Source organism: Ailuropoda melanoleuca, chromosome 9 (genome assembly GCF_002007445.2).
Source record: "Ailuropoda melanoleuca isolate Jingjing chromosome 9, ASM200744v2, whole genome shotgun sequence".
In the NCBI taxonomy this organism is placed as follows: Eukaryota; Metazoa; Chordata; class Mammalia; order Carnivora; family Ursidae; genus Ailuropoda; species Ailuropoda melanoleuca.
Genome location: NC_048226.1, coordinates 65348748 through 65370306, shown reverse-complemented (window position 1 = coordinate 65370306; position 21559 = coordinate 65348748). Strand labels below are relative to the sequence as shown.

Below are 21559 nucleotides of genomic sequence, written 5' to 3'. Positions count from 1 at the left end.
AGAATTACCATGTGATCCAGCAATTTCACTTGTGGGTTTAAGTACAATCTGGAAGGGATATTCATATACAAATGATCATTGCAGTATTATTCACAATGGCCCCAAAGTGTGAAAAACCCAAGTGTCTCTCAACACTGAGGGATAAACACAATGTGGTCTAAACATACAATGTAATATTATTCAGCCTTAAAAAGGAAAGAAATTCTGACCCATTGTACAACATGGATGAACCCTGAGGATGTTATACTAAGTGAAATGCCGGGCACAGGACAAATATTGTATGATTTCACTTATATATGGTACCTGGAGTAGCCAGATTCATAGAGACAGAAAGTTGAAGGGTGGTTGCCAGGGGCTGGGGGCCCTGGGGTAAGAGGATACTATTGTTTAATTGGTACAGGGTTTCAGTTTTGTAAGATGAAAAGAATTCTGGAGATAGATGGTAATGATGGTTGCACAAAAATGTGGATGTACTTAATGCCACTGAACTGTATACTTAAAAATGGTTAAGATGGGGGGGGCGCCTGGGTAGCACGGCGATTAAGCGTCTGCCTTCGGCTCAGGGCGTGATCCCGGCGTTATGAGATCGAGCCCCATATCAGGCTCCTCTGAGATCGAGCCCCATATCAGGCTCCTCCGCTATGAGCCTGCTTCTTCCTCTCCCACTCCCCCTGCTTGTGTTCCCTCTCTCGCTGGCTGTCTCTATCTCTGTCGCATAAATAAATAAAATTAAAAAAAAATGGTTAAGTTGGTAAATTTTACGTGAGGTGTTTAACCACTGTTAAAAATAATAAATAACTCTTGAATTAAAAAGAAATACAAATTATAATTAATGAATATCAAGATTTTAAATAAAAAATAGTGAACCTTTTTAATTTAAATTTTAAAATGTTTGTTAAATATTAATTTTATAAAAATAAAACAATTTGCAGTTCTAACATAGACTGTCCATCTAGTTGCCAGTTTAAGTTATGGATATTAGATTTCAAAAGTGTTATGCCTAGATCAACAGGTACTCAAATTTATGAGGAATACACATTATTTAATATTGCAGATATGTCACCATGTACAACTGTTGCGAATGCCACGAGTACCTTCCGAACCACAAATTGGGACACAATGAGAATCAGGAAGAAAATGCTCAACACTTCTGGGAAATGATAGCTCATTAGTGCCAGAATCTATTGCATTCGTGCTGAGAGGAAAGATTTGACAAGTTAATGAATTTGTCTTTTCTTCTTGAGTATTTCTGCTCCTCAAGTCTTCATGCTCTTAGGCAGTGTCTATGTTCACAACATCCAGATACAGTCTTGTCTCAAAGGCGGGACCTGAGCAGCAGTGCTTCCTTGGAGCCTGTAAGTGGAGGCTTAGAGTCACGAGCCATGCTGTGCTAGCCCTGAGCACCAGATCCCTGGTGACTGAAGCACCCATATATCCCTCAATAAATTTGTTGTTGGTGTGGGTTTGTGATATGTGGGGCCCTCTAAAAGCACTAGGCCCCTCTTTCTTGGGCCAAAGCATGACACTGTTGTAGCCCCGCTTGGTATTCCTTGAAATGAAAATGCTCCAGTTAGACTCATCTACACAGTGAAGGGTAGAAGGGAGGCTATCCGGAGAATTTGTCTGTCTGAGCAGGATATTCGGGTTTGAATTTTCTAGATTTCAGCCATATTTTATCAGCTCCATGACCTTGGAAAAGTTATTTATGAGTTGTATATCCAGGTTTTCTCATCTCTAAAATGGGGATTAAAATAGGACCTATGTCATTGCATTGAGTGAAGAACAAATGAGAAAATGCATAAGAAAGTTCTTAGCAGTATAGTTGGCCCAGAGTGTTTATTAGTGGTAATGGTGAGGATGATTTGTACGACAAGGCAGATCTTGGGAAAAATTCATGTTCCATTACAGTTTCTGGGATAGACTGGCTGGTACTTAGAATTAAGAGAACTATTTGGATTAGGGTGTGACTTAATCATCAAGATCTGAGACACAGCTAATGTTTTTTAAATCCGGAAAACAGAACAAGGCTTTCTGAGGTACCCTGAAACCTATAGATAGTTGTGTGGCTGCTTGAGCTGACCCAGAATGACCACCAATGATATTAAGAACATCAGGTTCTCTGAACAACTGAGCAGCCTTAGGATATGCTGCAAATATGTGAGTGTTTACTTGTCAAGTTTCAGGGCCACAGGGAGGCCTTAATGTCCCAGGAAAAGGTCTTCACTTGAAGTTGAGTGATTGATTGATTGATTGGAAGACCTGCTTTGATGAGAACTATGAGTGCTCCTATCTCATTTTGTGTACAAAACTCCATAACAATTGCTTTTTGCCATTCCTTTGCTGAACTGTGGACCATCTAAGGTAGAGAAAAGAAAAAGAAAAAAAAAATCAAAGGTAATTTCTTTCCGCTCCAAAAACAGTCTTTGGTTTTCTGGTTTAACAGAGAATTGAGAAGTAAGCATGCATCATTTATTTCTATGCAAAAAACATTCTTCACTTCAAACAGCAATTAGTGATAACATTTCTATCTTGTGTCGTGGTGAGATTTTTATGCTAATCATCACATAGCAGTAAATTAATCATTTGGGCACAGTTAGAGAGAATGTATATTTCATGAGACAGATATAGATATCAAGATTTGTTTGATATTTACTCAAGGTAAATGGGAAGCATCTCGAATTATTACGAAGGGAGCACACTGAGCAAATAGGAATGTGTGGCGATGAAATGTATGCAGCATAGAAGCATGAGGATTTTCAAAACACTCTTGGTGTCATTAGTGTAATTATCATGAGGAAGGTGGAACACTCCGGGGAACCCAAACTCCAAATCATTCACAGACACATCAGAACCCTCGAAGCCACATCTTAACAATGTCAAGGGCAAAATCGGCAATCGACCTCCTTTCACTGAATCCTCTCCTTTTTCTGTTGTAGAATTCACCCTTTTCACATTATACAATATTTAAATGGGTTTCTCTTCTCAATTTGCACTTAAGTCTACTCAGCCAAATGAATCAGAAAAGCAACTTGACCCTGAAGTCAAATTGGAAAGCTGCTGCTTGCGTGGGAAGTAGGCCACCACTCAAATGATACACCATTTCTTAGCAGATGAACAGTTCCTTTTACAACAATTTATGGAAAATAAGACAAATCTTCTAAAAAATTCCTATAGCTATAGTTACTCAATAGCATGTGCCAGGCTCCTTGGCTGTCTGGTAGACCTAAGCAATTAGGATGTGCATGTTGTCGTGAGTTTTTTCTCATATTCCTTCTTCCACCCTTCTATTTTTCCAACTCTCAAGTACTTCTATATTATTGGTGCTACTGACACCCACACTCACCAACACACCCCCTTGCCTGCACATAGTCACACTCTCTCCCAACCCAGCCCTTCTATACTCTTCCAGTAAGGCAGCAGTAAGGGGACCAGTTAGGAAATGGGCCAATTCTGCTACCATTTGGCCCTATACAATTCTACCTTCCCCTGGGAAATAAACAACTCTCTGGGGGAAAGGAAAAGAGATGTAATAAGATCCACTTCCTAGTAGCCATTTCTAAGATATAGGCAATGGGCTCTGATAATTCATAGATGCCATTTATTTTTAATCTCGGTCTTTGGGCAGTTCATGAAATCCCTGAGAATTCCACATTCCCAAAATGGAATCAAGTAGTGAGAAAAGAATGAATCAAAATGTACAAGACATAAAACGAATATGGTTGTGTACATTGGACAGAAATTATTGACCTGATACTCACTTCTGACCAAGCAGAAGTAATAAGGATCAGACTTGTCTTTAGGTATTAAACAATTAAAAATCCAAATAAAATGTATGAAATAAGACAGTGGACATGAGGAAATGAAGGACAATGATACCCAAGAGACAGAAAACAAATGAGGTGAGCCCTGTGCTGGCCCTAGATTACTGTTGTAAGAGTTTCCAGTTTGCAGTTCAGAGACGGGAAACCCAAGCAGAGCCCAGCCCACCATGAGTTGAGGAGAGAGATCTGAATGTTTCCAGAAGGCCCAGGCAGCCTTAATTTTTTTTTCTTTTGACTGTGAGTTCATATTTATCGTAACTTTATCTATGGGAATTTCTCCAGACCCTCCACTCAGCACTTAGTCAATAATGGTAATTTTCCTTCAGTCTTCAAATTTATTTTTAGTTCATCGTGGTATTGAGGTCTCAATTTTATTGGAGGTTCTCTAGTATCCTTACTATGGCAGGCTTTGGGATTTGTCTATAGTCCCCTGAACCCTGAAAGGAAGCAAAAATGGAAGTGAAGTTCACCACCTTCTGCAAATTTTCTCAAAGAGAAAGCTGGTTTAATGTTCTATGTTTCCCTCTTGGTTCTTGCCCTCACTTAGTTTTTTGTCTAATATTCTTTACCTTTTAACCAGTTAACTCATACATTTAAGAAAGCGTTTCTCAGATGGTATCCAGAACTTTTGGTTCTCAGTGTAAGGGTCAAAGTACCAGTTTGCTGCCTTGCCAGAAATGAAAGACCTATTGTGTCTGTTATTCCTTTTCATTACTACCATTAACAAAACTGACACTTTGCGTTCTCCTTCTGGAAATTCAATTACATGTATGTTAGACCCCTTGATAGCCAATTACATGTATATTAGACCACATATTAGATCGCAACTCTTGGAAGCTCCATTCTGGTGCTTGTTTGTTTGTTTGTTTTCCTTCACTATTTCTTCCCTTCGTGTTTTGGTTTGGGCAATTTTTATTGAACTATTTTCAAGTTCATCTATTCTTTCCTCAGCCTTGTTCAGTCTGCTAATGCACCCAACAAGGAAATGCTCCATCTCTGATATGATATTATATTTTTTACTTTGGCATTGACATTTGACCCTTTTATAGTTTTCATCTCTCTGTTGAAATCCTCCTTCTTCTGTGCATACATGTAGTCCTAGATCTTTAATGTATCAATCGCAGTCATGCTAGAGTCCCCTCTAGTTCCAGCATCTGGGCTATCTTTTAGTCTGGCTCTCATTTGCTTTAACTCTTGACAATGCATTTATTTTTTTCTTGCAGTTTTTCAAATTATTTTTTTAAATTGAGTACTGGACATTGTGCGTGGAAGAATAGTCAGTATTATCCCTAGAATGGATGGGAATCAATGTTTTTGCTCCATTGGGCCCTCTAAGTATTATTAAGCCTCGCTGGGTCTCAACTGCATTAACAGCAAAATGGGAATAAGCCCCAACTTCATAGAAATATTGTGTGAATATATAAAACATAATCATAGAAATATTGTGTGAAATATATAAAACATAAATGTAAAATATTGCTAACACTTACCTGGTGATAGACCTTAGTACTTATGTTTAATAAGGCAACTAGATTATACACACTTGATTTTTATCTCCAAATGGTGATATCTTTTTTTTCTGTTAATTAAAAAAATTCACATTTCATTTTAAAAATTCTAGTGAAATGAAAATGTACAAATTAGAAAGCCAAATGCCTCCACACATTCAATTAAGACCATGCTACAATTGTGTATTCCTCAACTCCTTTGATAAATAACATAAAAATTGGTGTCGCTGTATTTGATTTAATGTTTATCAATACACACATAAAAACCAGAGTGCTTCCAAATATTTATCCAGTATTTACTTTCAAAGTAGAATCAATAATTTTTACAGGTGGTATAAAGAAATGTCCCCACTGTGATCCCTACCATATTTTGACTCTATGTGGGGGTGGGGATCATTTCTTCCTCTAGAAACAGAGAATTTGGAAAGTACCAAGAAAGATAGTAACAGAAAGTATGAGAAAGTACTGTGCTTTGAAAATGGATCAGGTGAGATGAAATTGTTAGTTGCAGAGGGACTTCCTGGAGCTGCAGGCCCAGCATTCCTGGCCAGAAAGGACAAAAGTGCTTGCTTTCTTGTTCTTGCTAAGACCTGGGCAGCATTTCTTCCATGTCTGCAATGACATAAGAGACAACAGCCCAAACAGCGGCAGCCACATTCATCTGCTTTGGGTCCATGACAGTCATGGTGTCTCCATGGGAGTGATGGAAGGAGAAATATTTATAGAGATCATCAAGTAGACTGGCTCCTGGGGAGAAGAGAGGAAGAATTCTTAGTGAAGTATTTCGACAGAGATGGCCAAACAGCTGCTCAGAAACCATTGCTACTCTTCCCCACTTCACTTTTCCTGCTTCTACTATGCAGGTCCCAATGGCAAAGTCGTTACTTTCCCAGGCTCTCGGCAGCAAGAAATGGCCAAGTGAACACCATTCTTACTACTAAGATATGAGTGGCCGGCTGTGGGAGAGTTCTAGGAAAGCCTTTACTTTGCTGACAAGGGTCAGGAAAATGTCCTAGTGCTGCATTAAAAGTAGATGACAAGTTTGGAGCTGCATGGGCCAAAAAGCCCACACACCAAAAACGGCCGAGTGGAAAGACAGAAGGAGTCTGGATTTAGAAAACACTGCTAGCCCACTGAACAGGCTCTACGTTGCCTGCTTCTGGACTATCTGACACGTTAACGAAAATAAACCTTTATTTGTTTAAGTAACTGATACAAATGTCCTATTTATTTATGAAAAGATAATATCTGCTTTTGTATCTGCAAGAGTACAAATTATGTACCTTCCTGGATACAAGAGAAAACCCATACTCCTTTGCTTAAGTTTTCTTCTCAAATCATTCATATACTTCCCATGAAATTTCCCAACAACTCTAAGGGCACCAGCAGGCATCTCTGCCCCACTTAAGAGCTTTCTTCTCTCCCTAGTGAAGCTTTTCTCTAGCTTCCACCATGGACTATAGCTCTGGGGAGTCTCTGCCGTCTGTTAGTCATCCTTCAGAACCTCCGGGGCCCAGTTTATGGATTCCAAATGCAGTTCTTTATCGTCTGGCCGTATTAACTTATTTACATACTGTCTTATTGTGAACTATGCACACATAAGATTGCAGAGAACACAAATGCATATCACGATGGGTGACAACATAAAAAGTATGCATACGCCCACAATCCAACGCAGGAAAAATAACACCAGTACCTCTGAGGCCCATTTTATGAGTCCCCCCCCCTCCCCCGCTGATCCTTTCCTCCTTCCAGAGGTACCCACTTTCCCATTCTGCTTGTGTGTTAATAACTCTTCGATTTAAAAAAAATAATTTTGCCATATATTTAAATGGCATTACAAATAAATAAATAAATAAATAAATAAATATTTAACACTGTCTGCCTTTGAAACATATACACCAGATATATGTCTGTGACTTGCTTCTTCCGCTCGGTGTGTATAGCTATAGTATTTTCATTTTTTATTGTTGTATGTTATTTCATTGCATTTATTTATCCATTTTTGTGATGATGGACATTTAGGTTGTTTCCAGTTTTCTGTTATTATATGTTGCTAGCAGCATTCTCTAGTATCTACATAAAGGAATGGAATTGCTGGGCTATAGAGTAGGTATGTGTTTAATTTTATCGTGTAATTCCAAAATGTTGCCCTTTCCAATGTGCATTTCCGCTGTCAGTATATGAATCTTCCTCGTGTTTCACATCCTCTCTAGCACTTGCTCTTGTCAAGCTAATATTTGCTAATCTGGTAGGTATGAAATATTATCTCACTATGATTTTAACTTTAATTTTTAAAATTATTAATGAGATTGAGCATGTTTTCATATATGTATTTTTTGTCATTTATGTTTTTCTTTTGTGAAATGCTTTTTCATGCCTTTTGCCCATTTTTCAATTGATTTATCTTTTCTTACTGATTTGTAGAAATTCTTAAAATATTTTAGATACTAAGAATAAGAAGTGTCTTAATTACGACTAGTAGCTTACTACTCTTTTCTATTTCTTGTAATCTGGCAGAGCAAATTCTGTCACCTTCTCTTCCTTCCCCTTCAGGAATGTCTTACTATTCTTAACTGATCTTTCAGATGAAGTTTGGAATCATTTTAAAATTGTACAAAAAATATTTTTAGATTTTGATGGAAATTGTGTTAATCAACAAGTCAGTTTGGGGAAAACTCACATCTTTATATTAGGATATTGTGTTCTTATCCATGAAAATGTTGTATTGATATGTTTCCATATATTGAAGCCTTCTGTAGCATCTTTATTTAGTTTTGTGATACAGCTTGCATACCTTTTGTTAGTTTTCTTTTCTCCAAGGCTTATACTTTTTGTTGCTAATTGGAAATTAGACATTTAAAAAAATTGCATTTTCTGTTTGCGGCTATCCATTTTTAGCATCAAGGATATATCTAATTCATAAAAAGGCAGGTGTTCCTTCTTTTGTACACTCTGGAGCAGTTTGTGTAAGATTAGAATGATTCACTTCCTGGTTTTTTTTTAGAACTCTTCACAAAACTGTCTAAGTCTGATACTTTGCTTATGGTAAATATTTTAACTAATGATTCGATTTCTATCCTGGTTATTGGGCTATTGGGATTTTGTATTTCTTCTTGAATTAACTTTGGAAATTATATTTTTTAAGGAATGTGTGAGTTTTGCCCAAATATTCAAAATAATCAAAATCAAAATAATCAGCATGAAGTTATCAGTAATATCCTGTTTTTATCTCTGTTGATGTCTGCATGTATGGGAATGCACTTTTTTTCATTCTCCATATTAGTTACTAGTGTCTTCTCTCTCTTTTGTTCATCAGTCTTGCCAGCAGTTTGTCAGTTGTATTAGTCTTTTGGAAAAAAAAGAAAAAGACAATTTTTTAACACTCTCTACTATAGAGTGGTTTTTCTTCCATTGATTCCTACTCATATTTATTGTTTCCCTCCTTCCTCCTTTGGCTTTATTTGCTTTTCTTTTTCTAACGTCTTGAGTTGAATGTTCAGTTTATTGCTTATCAGCGTTCTCTATCTCCAGCATAAGCAAGAAGACTACAGTCTTCCTCCTACTGCTGCTTCAGCTATCTATATCCCACCAATTCTGAGCAGTATTTTCAAGGTCACTCAATTCTAAATATTCACCAATTCCTGGTTTGATTTTTTTCTTTGACTCATAAGTTACAATGTGTTTTCTAATTTTTAAAAGTATGGGGGTTTCCTTAGTTATTTTTTCATTATTGATTTCTAATTTAACTTAGAGAATGCAGGCTGTATGATACAGATTTTTTTCATTCTATTGAGATTTTCTCTGTGGCCTATTGTATGATCCATTTTTATAAATGTTCCATGTGTGGAAAAGAATGTGTTTTCTGTGTGTTGTGTATATGCATGAGATCAAGCTTGTTTCTTCAAATCTTTTAACATCTTACTGATTTATTGTCTATTTGAGCTATCAATTTTGAGATGGATATGTGAAAGCGTCCCTCTGTGATTCTGTATTTTTTTTCTTGTAGTTCCAGCAATTTCTTTTTTATATATTTCAAACTTACACTACTAGGGGCAAGTATTTACCAGCTTCCTGGTAAATCGAACATCTTTATTAATGTTTAGTTATCCTCTTCAGTTTTAGTAATGCTTTTTGTCTTGAAGTTAGCTTTTCCTAATATTTAATATAGTCATACCTTCTTCCTTTACCCTAGTATGTCTCCTCCCATCATTTTGCTTGCACTCTACCTCGCTCCTTTGTTTTTAGAGGTTTCACTTATGAAGACTTTAAAGTTGAATTTTAAAAATCTAGTCTAACAGTCTGAATTTTAACTCGACAGTATAATTTCTTTATGAAGGCTGTGATTACTATTAAATTGAATTCATTTATGCCATCCTAGTTTTTGCTTTCTATTTGTTAATTTTGTTTTTTAAATTTGTTTTTTCCCCCTTTTCTTTCTTGCCTTCCTCTGTGTTGACTTTCCCCCCTCCTATCCTTCCCTTTTTCCCCTCCCACTCTGCTAGTTTGGAGGTTACATACTTTATTTCAATTCCATCAGTGGAAACCTTAGAAATCATAGCTCACATATTTAGCCAAAGTTAATCAATATCTTACATAAGGACACTAGGGCCCCTTTATCTCCAGATGCACTCACTGCTCATTAAAAACCACTGTCCAGGGAAACAGGAATTGGCAGATACACTCACACAAATGCCAGGCTCCAGAGTTTTCTTACCTCTATAAATTTTTGCTTTTACCATTTTTCATCTCTGAGGAATTCCTTTGCTTGGCCTCACTAAGCCATGTATTATAGAAAGACAATTATCGTTTTACCCAAAATTATTTTTTGGGGGGAAGAATGTATCTACAAACTTCTGGTCTAGCATGTTAGCAGAGTTCTCTTCCCATAGTCCTCTACTTTCTGCCCTGTGGATTGGACCCTGTCCTTGTTCCTGACACCTTCATGGCCTCAGGATGCTGTCTACATTTTCTCTATCCCAACCCAAGTTTTTAAAACTTTGTGCCAAGGTCTTCCTCAGTCTATGTCCCCAGACTCCTTGCTCTGAAGTAGAATTTAGATTTATCTCCATTCATATTTCACACTTGAGTTCAGCTATGGTGCTATTAAACACAATGCAAGCCAGTGAGGCTAAAAAAAAAAAAAGTATAAAAGAAAAACTCAACTCTCACCTCTGACAACTAATGACTCCAATGCCTGCCAGTAAATATCCAAAACAGGGTGTATTAAACTGACAATGCCTATCAAACCCTTCACCCATGTGGAGGAGAGTTCTTCCAATTCCATGATTCTTCTTTCTAAACTAGTAAAACATGTTTTCTGTTAGCCCAGTGGCTCTGAAAAAGTGGGATCTGACCATCCTCCCACCTGGTAATGTAAAACCGTCAGTGGATGGGCTGGGGCTGAGGTCCACAAATATTCAGAAGGCTCGATCAGTTCAACTGGACAAGTACTTGAGTTCCTACAATAGGCAGTGGTCTAAGGACTGAGGCAGACATAAAGGTGAAAAAGACACAGCTGCCGCTCTTAAAAGAGATAGCTTTTGACAGAGTATCCACAAGCAATAATAACACAGAATGTACTGAGTGCCATGAGGAAAGGGCAAAGAGAGAGCAGATGGCTCATGTAGCTGAATGATCTTCTTTGGCCCCTAGCCTAGGTCCCCTTGCTGTGTGCACTCTATACTTCTCTTATAATCTCCACCATCTTTTGTTATAATTGCAGGTTTGACATCTGATTTCCCCACTATGCTGTAAACTCTCTGAAGGTAAGGCCTCCGTTTTGTTCTCTACTCTGTCATCAGTGTCTGTAACATAGTGCCAAGTAGAAGATGAAGGTGCATTTGTTGAGCTAATGAATGAAACTGGTGAATTTTATGAGTGAACTGGACCTTGAAGGTGCTGTACCAGTCAGAGTTCTTGTCGGAAACAGATGGGATGCTCCAAATAGGTAACCTGGAGAATCTGGCGAAAGGACTATTTACAAAGAGTGCTCAGGGTTAAATAAAGCAGAAGAGAGGCTGAAGCACCTAGGGCTGGCAACAAAGAGTGCCGTTACCACTTCTAGGCTTAGAAGGCAAAGAAAGCAGCTCTGGCTGCAGGAGAGGGTCACCAGAGGAGGCGTGGCTATTTGTAGACGCCAGGGAATCAATCGGTTTCCTGCTGGTGCCTCCCATATCCTATGGGGCCTCCCCATTGCCAAACCCAATCATGAGCCAGAGGGAAGGAGTGATTTGTTAATGCAGTCCATAACAGCCTCCAGGGCCACAATATGAGACAGTGAAAGGTGAGGATTGATACAGAGTGGTAAAAGAGAATTTTAACATAAGTACTTAAGATGCCAACAGACAAGAGATGGGGCACAAACATTCCAGATGAAAGAGTACATGAGCATTCCAGTTTGGGTGAAGTGTGCATGGGGGGGTAACTTAGGTTAATTATTGGCAGATAAATTACTGGTAACCAGCTGTGGAAGGTCCTGAATATAAGGCTGAAAATAGATGGAATGTAGTTCATTGTACATTTATTATAGGTACAATTGGTTCCCAAGAGCCCTTGGGAGCCATTGGGCAGGAAGGCAGGGAGACTAGAGTTGCACCTTAGGGAGATGCTCCAGAGGAATGTAGAGGTGGAGTTGTGTAAACACCATGGTGGTGAAGAGAAGGCTAGGGAAGAGGTATAGTCTGGGGGGCAAGTGACAAAGACCAGGGCCACATGAGAATATCCTAGTCTCTGAAATTCTCTAGAAAGCATGTGGATGAAGATAACCAAAATTCCCAGTGAAAAGGCCAGAGGTCCATTTTAAAACCAGAAGATTCCTTATTCATGATCTCACTGCACACCCAGGAGAGACAAATCTGTGTGTTTACTTTGGTAGGAACAAGCAGCATTTGAACAGAAACCGTGGCATTTTAGAACGAGCTGAAGCTGGTGAGGAGCGTATGCTCTCTGGGACCCAGAGAGTACAAACTCATGTACAAGTTAAGGACAAAGTCAAGGAGCTCAAAGAGTGAGAGTCACCAAGGGTGGATGGAAGATGAATCAGAATTGTGTACACGAAGAAACAGGGAAGGACAATTCATTGCAGCAGACAGAGTATGGCTCACTTGGGGCTGTTTTCCTCCAATCCAGCACTTCTTAAAGACACTGCAAGATGGCTGACAGGAAAGGCTCCAAATTCCATATTGAAAAATTAGAAGCAAGATATACTTGTGTATGCCCTCTCCAGGCCTCTGAAATTCCCTTTCAGTCTCAGACTGAAAGAACTTGCCGGCCAGATGGGTGGGAATTTGGCCGCCTCCCCTCACAACTGGAACATTACAGAAGGCATTTCCTCAGAGAGCATCGAAGTTCCCACGAAATTTTATAAAACTAAAACAACTCCAGAAAATCCGATATTACCAATGAGAATGCTGATAACCGCAGGCGATAGAAGGTGGGCCTGTTGGCTGCCTTGCAGCTTTGTCTCTGCAATTCTGAGGAGACATTTTATCAGTGACAGCTACTAATCTAAAAGACCTGCACGGCACGGAGGGAGAGGCTGCATTTCGATTTCTAAGAGCACCTGACATGCTCTCATGGGTGGAGGGAATGTTAACTATCCCTGGGGGTAAATTGCAGTCTCTTTTGACAGGTATATGAGCTCTGAACAAGGAATCATCAAATGCTTTTTAGAAATAGGAAGCTGGTAGGAAGGAGCCTGCTCTGAAGGCCAACATTCACCCCCTGGAAATAAACCAGAGCATTATTAGGGCAGCTCACTGTTAGGAAATTATTTCTAAAGGAGGTTTGGAATTTAAGGATGTGAAGACATATCCTTGAGATTGTCAGCCAAGAAGTTGGACCTATGGAGGGAGATACAGCTGAGAACACAGGGGTTAGAGTCAGACAGGCCTGGGTTCAAATTCAAACTCTTCTGCTTAATAACTGGGTGACTTTGGGTGACTCATAGAAGGCTTTTTAGCCTTAGTTTTCTCACTCATCAGATGGGGCTATTAAGATCTGACTTTCAAGGTTCTGGTGAAAATTAGTAGGCACTCAATTAATACTTTATTACAGATGTTACAGATCCATAGGGATGACCCAATACATACACAGCAGCTTGATTAATTAAATGCAACTCAGAGGGACCTAAAATTCTAATTTAATAAGCTGAAATTCTGACAACTTTTTAAAGATGAAATACCTGGACCATGTCTATTCTATATGACCCCACCTTGAACTGGCTTAGATTATTGTTCCTTCTCCTCCTTCTCATCCCTTTCTCTCCTCTCCTCTCTGAACCTTTTCTATAAACATTCATCTCAGAAAGTATTTTCCAGCTGTGTGACTGGGTGAAGATGGTCCAGTGAATATTGTAAGAAATATCCAACCTGCCCCATCCTGTTCACAGCAGATTCCAATCTTCACAGAGAGATCTCAGGAATGACTGTGCTCTGTGCAGGATATTGGAACAAGACTGAATACCTACTAATTCCTAAAAAGATGGGGGGGCAAATATACAAAGATTCTCGCAGCCTCCTCTTTTTGTAGGTTGACTCTCATTCATTTGTCATTAGTGGATTTTCATGTACACAAATTAAGCAATTCATGCAATGAGAAGTTTTTGAAAGACATTTGAAAGCTTTGAAAATTTAAATTCAAGTCTGTTATTTCAGCACATACATTGGCTGCTGCAATGTTGCATGAAAGATGCACTAACAGGCAAGCAGCTGTGGAAAATCCATTTCTCCTTTATAAACAGATCTTGAACAGTCTGGGGTATGCAATTTAATTGCAATGGAATGTATTACAGACATTCCCCTGGTCATAATTGTGGGGTTAGAGAAGAATGTTATGGTCTTAACTTATTCCCTGCAAGAAAATGGTCCCTCTAGAATCCATAAAAACTAAAAAGACATTTAAACTTTAATTAAAATTATTTCTTTTAGCAACATTATCAATGAAAAACATTATTGCCAAAACAATTAGAAAATCAATTCATGGACTTTGCAGACATTTAATCTTTCTTTTCAAAAAGGGCAGCTTTATCCCTACTGTATTAAATCTCTTTGAAAATTAGAGTGCAAAGCAGTTAATTAATGGTTTCCTAACCCATAGCTCTCCAGAAGAGAAAGCAACTTCTAAGCAGGAAAGGAAAAAAAAAAATAACAGGAAAGGAAAGGAAAGGAAAGGAAAGGAAAGGAAAGGAAAGGAAAGGAAAGGAAAGGAAGGAAAGGAAAGGAAAGGAAAGGAAAGGAAAGGAAAGGAAAGGAAACTAAAGGAAGGAAAGGAAAGGAAAGGAAAGGAAAGGAAAGGAAAGGAAAGGAAAGGAAAGGAAAGGAAAGGAAAACACATCCCCAGTCAAAACTCCATAAAAAATATTATAATTTTAGTTTCTAAACTCTTAATTTACCCAAGAACTGCCGAGTCTGTGCTGAAAAGGTTCAGGGCATAAGCCTGCACCTTCTATCTCTTCGTAAAGCTTGGATTGGCTGCTGGGATAACTTTGACCACATAGCTTAAGTCAACACCACCAGACCTGGTGAGCCTCCAGTTCCCATGTACCTGAACTCTATGATAATGCTTCATCTTTCTATAACGTTGAAGAACCATATAGCAACCTCAAGACTAATTAATCCCTGCTGCACGAAGCTGGTACTACAGACTCTCCCACAGCAGGAATAACAAGGACACTATTTGTTGAGTGCTTCTTGTGTGCTTAGGGCTTTATGGAGATTATTTCATGTAGTTCTCCCAGTAACCCCATGAGGGGCTGATCAACACGTGTCATTAACAGATGGAAAACAGATTTAAGGAACTTGTCTAAAGTCATACAATAGTAAGTGGTAGAGATAGGATTCAAATCCAGGTGTCTCTGATCTAAAAACCGTGCTCCTAACCAGTGTTCTGTACCTTCTCTCACTGTTGTATCCCAGGAATCTGTAACTACTTGCTTCCCAGTGGGAAACAATTTGCACAATTTATCCCGTTCATTGCTCTGGTCCCCCATACCAATTTCTGCCTCATGACATGGAGACAGAAATTCAAATAGGAGGTGTCCTGGACCATGAAAAAGTGAAGACTTAAATTATGTTCATACAGAGGGGAGCCTGGGACTACCTATCAGGAGATGGAACAGTAGAGCACATCTGTCACCAAGTCCTCTGCTCTGTCTGGGCCACACTCTCAAGGGCCTGCCAGTCCTCCTGAGAGTTCCTGGGCCATTCTATCTAGAATTCCTCCCCTCTGATCCCTCATTCTCCTCCTTTTCACTGTCTAAAAGTACAGTATTCTTGGGGCGCCTGGGTAGCGCAGTCGTTAAGCGTCTGCCTTTGGCTCAGGGTGTGATCCCAGTGTTATGGGATCGAGTCCCACATCAGGCTCCTCCGCTGGGAGACTGCTTCTTCCTCTCCCCCTCCCCTGCTGTGTTCCCTCTCTCACTGGCTGTCTCTCTGTCACATAAATAAATAAAAATCTTAAAAAAAAAAGCACAGTATTCTTGTAACAGTTTCATTATTTGCTGTCTGTCTTTCCCAATGGAATATAAGCTCCATAAAAGCAAGAACTTTGTCTTTTTGTCCCAATTCCCAATGCCTGGCATGGAATAGAAGCTCGATAAATATTTGTTGACTCACTAAATTGATAAATGAAAGAATTATTAAATATCAAATTGGACAAAAGTAGAGAAGAATATTGATTGGTTTCATCCTCTCTCTCTCTAGCAACTTTTGGTAAGTAAATCCTGCTTTCTGGGGATTCTACTCTCAGCTCTTGCCAAGTAGGTTCTCATTACTAAAAACATGTGATATTTCATATACAAGCTGAGATCCAAATGCTCTGTTATGGATTACACAATATGTTCTTATACTTTTCACCACTGTTAGAGAAATCAACCGTAACTTAAAAATAGGGCAGAAAGGTGGGCAGCACATCTTTTCAATGTCATTCAGGAGCAAAGTCCACCTAAAGATTTTCTAGGAGAATGTACTTAGTTTGACTCACTGCTTACTATTGATTGGGGTCGCAGACTTAGTGAATTTATATTTTAACTCATAGATTTTTGTCTAGTAGAGATGAAAATGATTTCTGTCCTGAAGAACAGATAATCCCGAAGGTTACAATTTATTGGCCTCTAAGACATTAACCAGTTTTTTTAATCTAATCTAGCAATCTTATCCTAATATTTCTTTATTAAATTGCATAGTTTCTTAAATGCTCTATCAATTGGTATTAATACCTACTGGCTTCCTTATTAATTAATTGAATAAAATTCTTTGATATGTGTTTATTTTATATTTGCATGAACATCATGATTTTACCTTTTAGAAAATTATAACTATTAATATAACTATTAATTATAACTATTAACCACCATACAAACCATAAAAGAACAATCGTATTCTCACTTCTCAAAAGTTAAGTTTCTCACAAAGTCATCATCTATAATTTTACCAATGAGCACCCTAATAAGCAAAAGCACTGAGCAAGCACTGATAGATATAAATATATATCTGTGTTTCTGTGTGTTTAATATTGGGCTTGTCCTTGACATCTCCCGACCCCTTAATATCCTTATTTCTCTCTTGAACTGCCTTCCACCTTCCACACGACGGTCATGATTTTACCTTTCAGAAAATTATAATTTAATACCATCTACCACAAACCTTAAGTGAACAATTCGTATGTGATAAGGTCCTTATCTTTGCGTTTATGTGTGTGCGTGTGTATTTATAGCTTCATATATAGCTGTAAAGAAACACCCATACCACCTGTCTTTCTGTCTGTTTTTGTAACACAAAATAACATCGGTACTACTTTGGGAGGGGTAATTTTGAATCTTCCTCATTTTTATATATTGGTTCCAATTTATTTTTCTCCCTTTGTCCATACAGAACTTATTATCCATTCTTCTTTCATGGCCCCATGTCAGTAAGATTCCCACCTATCGGTGCCAATGTGATTCCTTGTAAATGCTTTTCTGCAGTTTCTCTCCACACTTAGGGAATGATGCTCACTAAGAAAACATCAGTAAAAATGGTTTCTGACAGAGAACACTGTCAGAACATTCAATGTATGTGGGTCTTGGACTTGGAAAGACTCTAAAGATTGTTTCTAGTATGGTATTTACAATGAAAACCTTAAAATTATCCTGGGTTTTCCTATAATCATGCTCAAATGAAAATTTTGATTTCTGGCTACAGATACAAAAAAGTTACAAAGCTACTGTGCAGCAGAAGGCAGGTGTTGAGATACAAACCTTTGTCTCTGCTTGCCACCTCCCATTCTGTTGGCAAGCAGAGACAAGGGAATGAGATAAATTGGAAGTATTACGTGGACATGCTGTTCTAGACTTATTTTCCATACTGAATATTGATAATTCTGGAAGGCTGGTTGGCAGGAGTACTGCAGAAATGCCTGGGTGACATGGGAGAGCTGGAGCCCCAATTTTGTCCCCCACTATTAAATGATTATGGCACTGAAGGCCAACTCGTTGATAGGAAGATGTCTGTTCATGAAAGCGGTCACAAGGGAGACTTTATGAACCTCTGACCAGGGATTCTCACTTCCACATGGCCAGGCTAATGAATTTATAAAATCCAAGCACTTAAACACATAGTTTATAGGGAAAAATAAATCATGACTTTTGTAAGAGGAAGCTTTGGCTTCTTTACGATCATTAAAAAGGTTAAAAAAAGAGGTTGTAAGCTAAGACAGAGGAGGTATTTTACCTATTCAAAGAACCTTTGATTAAACTATGCTATAACCAAAAAGGTTGGCTTGCTATGGAATTGAATGTTTTGCTGTGCATAGAGAATGAACTGGCTATGAGACAAAGAAAAGAAGCAACAGGTATTTCTTAGCAAGTAAGTCCACCTGAGGGCTGGTATCATTATTTGGAATTGGAATCAGTCTTGAAAACCTGCAAATGCCTTTCCATTTACACTGTGGATCTCCATTATCCCCCCAATAAGTAGGACAGGCTAAAATTGTACCTTTTAAGGTAGCGAGTATAAATTCACAGCTGATTAAGCCATACTAGGTTTCAAAGAAATGAGGCTATTTGAGAGGGTACACTTAATAATTTTAGGTCATGTCAAGGTGGGCAGCCAAGGCCTCCACAAAATTCCTCTGGGGGCCATTGTCAGAAGCAGAATTATGGGCTGGATGGACCAAGAGTCTGCACTGAGATGGGCTTTTTTTCATTTCTAGATACCGTAGTGTCAAGGTCACAAGAAGCTACACCATGGAAAACAGGAAATACATATAAAATTAAGTTTTACTACTAAAAACAATCCCACCTGAAAAGAGGCTATATAAAATAAAATTTAAGTACTAATGAAAACATGTATCCTGTCCAGAAACCAGGGGGATGGTGTTATGTGAATCAATTTAGAGGTAGCTTAGGCCAATGAAGAAAATTGATCTGGGAGTGAGAGTCTCTTGATTTCTTTCTATTCTCCGTATTCATTTATGTGTCAGACAGCATAAATTTATCCAAAATAAGTGTGGCCATGATTTTGTACAAGACAGCAGTTCAACAAAAAAAGGACAAACTACTTGGCTAATGCTGCAAAATATTAGTGAGGTTTCCTCCACCTCAGCTTCCAAGGAGAAAACGAGAATAGACAAATAGTGAATGATTCTTGCCTCAAACCATCATCCTTGAAAATGGAACAAAATTAGACATTGACAGTGGTGAAAATTTTGGTAAATATTGGCTCAGTTATTGAGCTTTCACTTTATTTATGCAAATAAGCTTTTTACATATTGGCTTTCATTTTATTTATGCAAATAAGCTTTTTCTTTCTTGGTCACTCAAGAGGTTCCCATTTGGCAGTTAAATGCAGCCCCTTTAGTTGACTATCTGCTAAAAGGATGAAAATTTTTTTTACACAAAACCTTCTAAAATATAACTTTCTAAAAATTATTATTCAGTGAAGGAAAAAATAAGCTAAACACGAAAAGCTTTGTGAATTCCAAAACAAAAGAAGCAAATGTTTAAGATGGAGCCTGGAAATGAATATGCTTTTAAAGCAAACACATTTCACTTAAGGTAAAACATCAGTTCGAGGACTATCCATTAAATGCCAACACTCATGAAAAGATCCTGGCCCATGGCAATCTGCTTATAGGGAATCTACAAGGCTGAGGTGCAAATTTAACATTTAAATGTACTTAAGTTTCCAATGAAAAGATCCTGGCCCATGGCAATCTGCTTATAGGGAATCTACAAGGCTGAGATGCAAATTTAACATTTAAATGTACCTAAGTTTCCAATGCTTTTATGGTTGACCCTCATTAATGTAATTTTTAGGTAATTCTTATAATGAAGAAATAGTGATTATTCTCAATAGCCACCCAAAATATAATTATAGTACATTTGATTAAATGCTTCTGTGGTGAGATAAACTGCAATTTACACATTTCTGTGTGTTCTTTAAAAAAAAAAAGTCCAAGGATGACAAAGGACACTAATGTTACTTTGTGGGGTAACATGTCATTAGCTCTTTCATCATTTCTGCTCAAACTCCAGAATTATTGGATAAGGTAAATGGTGCTTGAGATTTGCTGCTACAGACCCTGAAATAGTTTCCAGCACAAAATTTATAAATAACACCAGGAGTCCTGCTGTTTCATCTCCTGAGTCATTTTTCTTAAAGCCTTTAGAATTCTTTTTTTTTTTTAAGATTTTATTTATTTATTTGACAGAGAGAGACAGCCAGTGAGAGAGGGAACACAAGCAGGGGGAGTGGGAGAGGAAGAAGCAGGCTTCCAGCGGAGGAGCCTGATGTGGGGCTCGATCCCAGAACGCCGGGATCACGCCCCGAGCCGAAGGCAGATGCTTAATGACTGAGCCACCCAGGCGCCCCAGCCTTTAGAATTCTTGACAAAGGTGAAAAGTATACTGTCCTTTACTAACTAATTAAACTGGTAAGAAAATCTCATTATGAAGGATATGGAACATGAAGCATGGATTTCTTCTTGTTTAATTTCGTACAGAGTAGAAATAATTGTCCAGTTATTATAAATAGGTTAAATGACTACTTAGGGATCACGGTGACATTTACAATGTACTAAGCTTGCACTCATTGCTGCATAGTAAGGCAGCCACTAGGGATTCTGCCAAACATGACTTGGATATAAGACTATTGAAAAGAAGATCATATTCACTCATCTGATATCTAGGGAACTCCTACTAAGTACCAAGTTCCTTGCTAAGCATTGGACAAACAACGGTGGGCATAACTAAAATGTGTCTCCTCTCACGGAATTTCATGAAACTTTCAATCTAGTAGAGCACATCTGTAGAAATGAGGTTGACTAAGGTTACATCCAAAACTGCTTGGGATTCTGCAGATGAAGCTCAAAAAGGAAAAAGCCTTGCTCTCCCCAAGTTACTGATTTTAATGCAGTAAAGATTGTTTATGAGCACGCTGGAGGGTGGCATTGGCTCTCTCACGACGGGCATGGTGCAGAGACCGGGAAATAGCACTCCTAATTATCGTCTCTGGGATATTGGTTCTGTACAATGACATATCATTTAATGATGAAAAAGGTAACAAAATCGTGACCATAATTGTAGCCAGGATTTACTAAGTACTTTCTATGTTCCATGGCCTTAACTAAACATTTGACATTCATTATCTTATCAAATCATCATAATGATTCTCTAATTATTATTATCCTCATTTTACAGATGAATAAACTTCGGCTTAAAGGTTATGATGACGATTAGAAGCAAAGAGTCTGGTGAGAGGATCTGTAGACTTTTTTTGCCTTGTGCTGAATTCATCCCTTCATCGTAAAGATGAAGACCGCAGGACGAGGAGTCTTGGCCTCACAGAGGGGTGGGAAAGGGCAAGCCTATGAATCTGCCATCCCCCGATGACCCATGCCACACAACCACCCATCTTTTCTTTCCAGGGAACTTCTCACATGAACCTGTGTTTTTTTAAATTCCTTCTATTAGGTTCCATAATAGAATGTCTGACTTAACACATCTCCAAAATTATATCCTTCCCTTTCTTCTAGTTCAACCTTACATGCTTGGTAACAAACATCTGATCCCATTCTGCTTGTTTAGGGCAAAACTCACTCTGCCTGTGGTCAATGGATTCAGAGTGGCTACTGTCCCTCTTGACTTTTGTTAGGATTACTTCTGTCTGGGGAGAAATGCCTTGTCTCCTTGAAAGCTTTCTTTTTAGGGAGAAATCTTCTCCAGTCTGTCAAATGCACCACATACCCAAC

The 21559-nt window shown here is 38.4% G+C and overlaps 1 protein-coding gene across 2 annotated transcripts in view; it reads right to left on the bottom strand.

The window, feature by feature from the left end:
• Nucleotides 1-5601: 5601 nt before the first annotated feature.
• Nucleotides 5602-21559, bottom strand: part of CPQ (carboxypeptidase Q) — a 346647-nt gene continuing 330689 nt past the window's right edge. Inside the window, exon 7 of one of the 2 annotated variants that reach the window (XM_034668345.1) lies at nt 5602-6076. In XM_034668345.1, coding sequence (XP_034524236.1) covers nt 5913-6076 — 164 coding nt within the window. In that variant the 3' untranslated portion in view covers nt 5602-5912. The remainder of the gene's footprint in view (nt 6077-21559) is intronic. The other variant, XR_004627851.1, reaches the window with a different exon arrangement.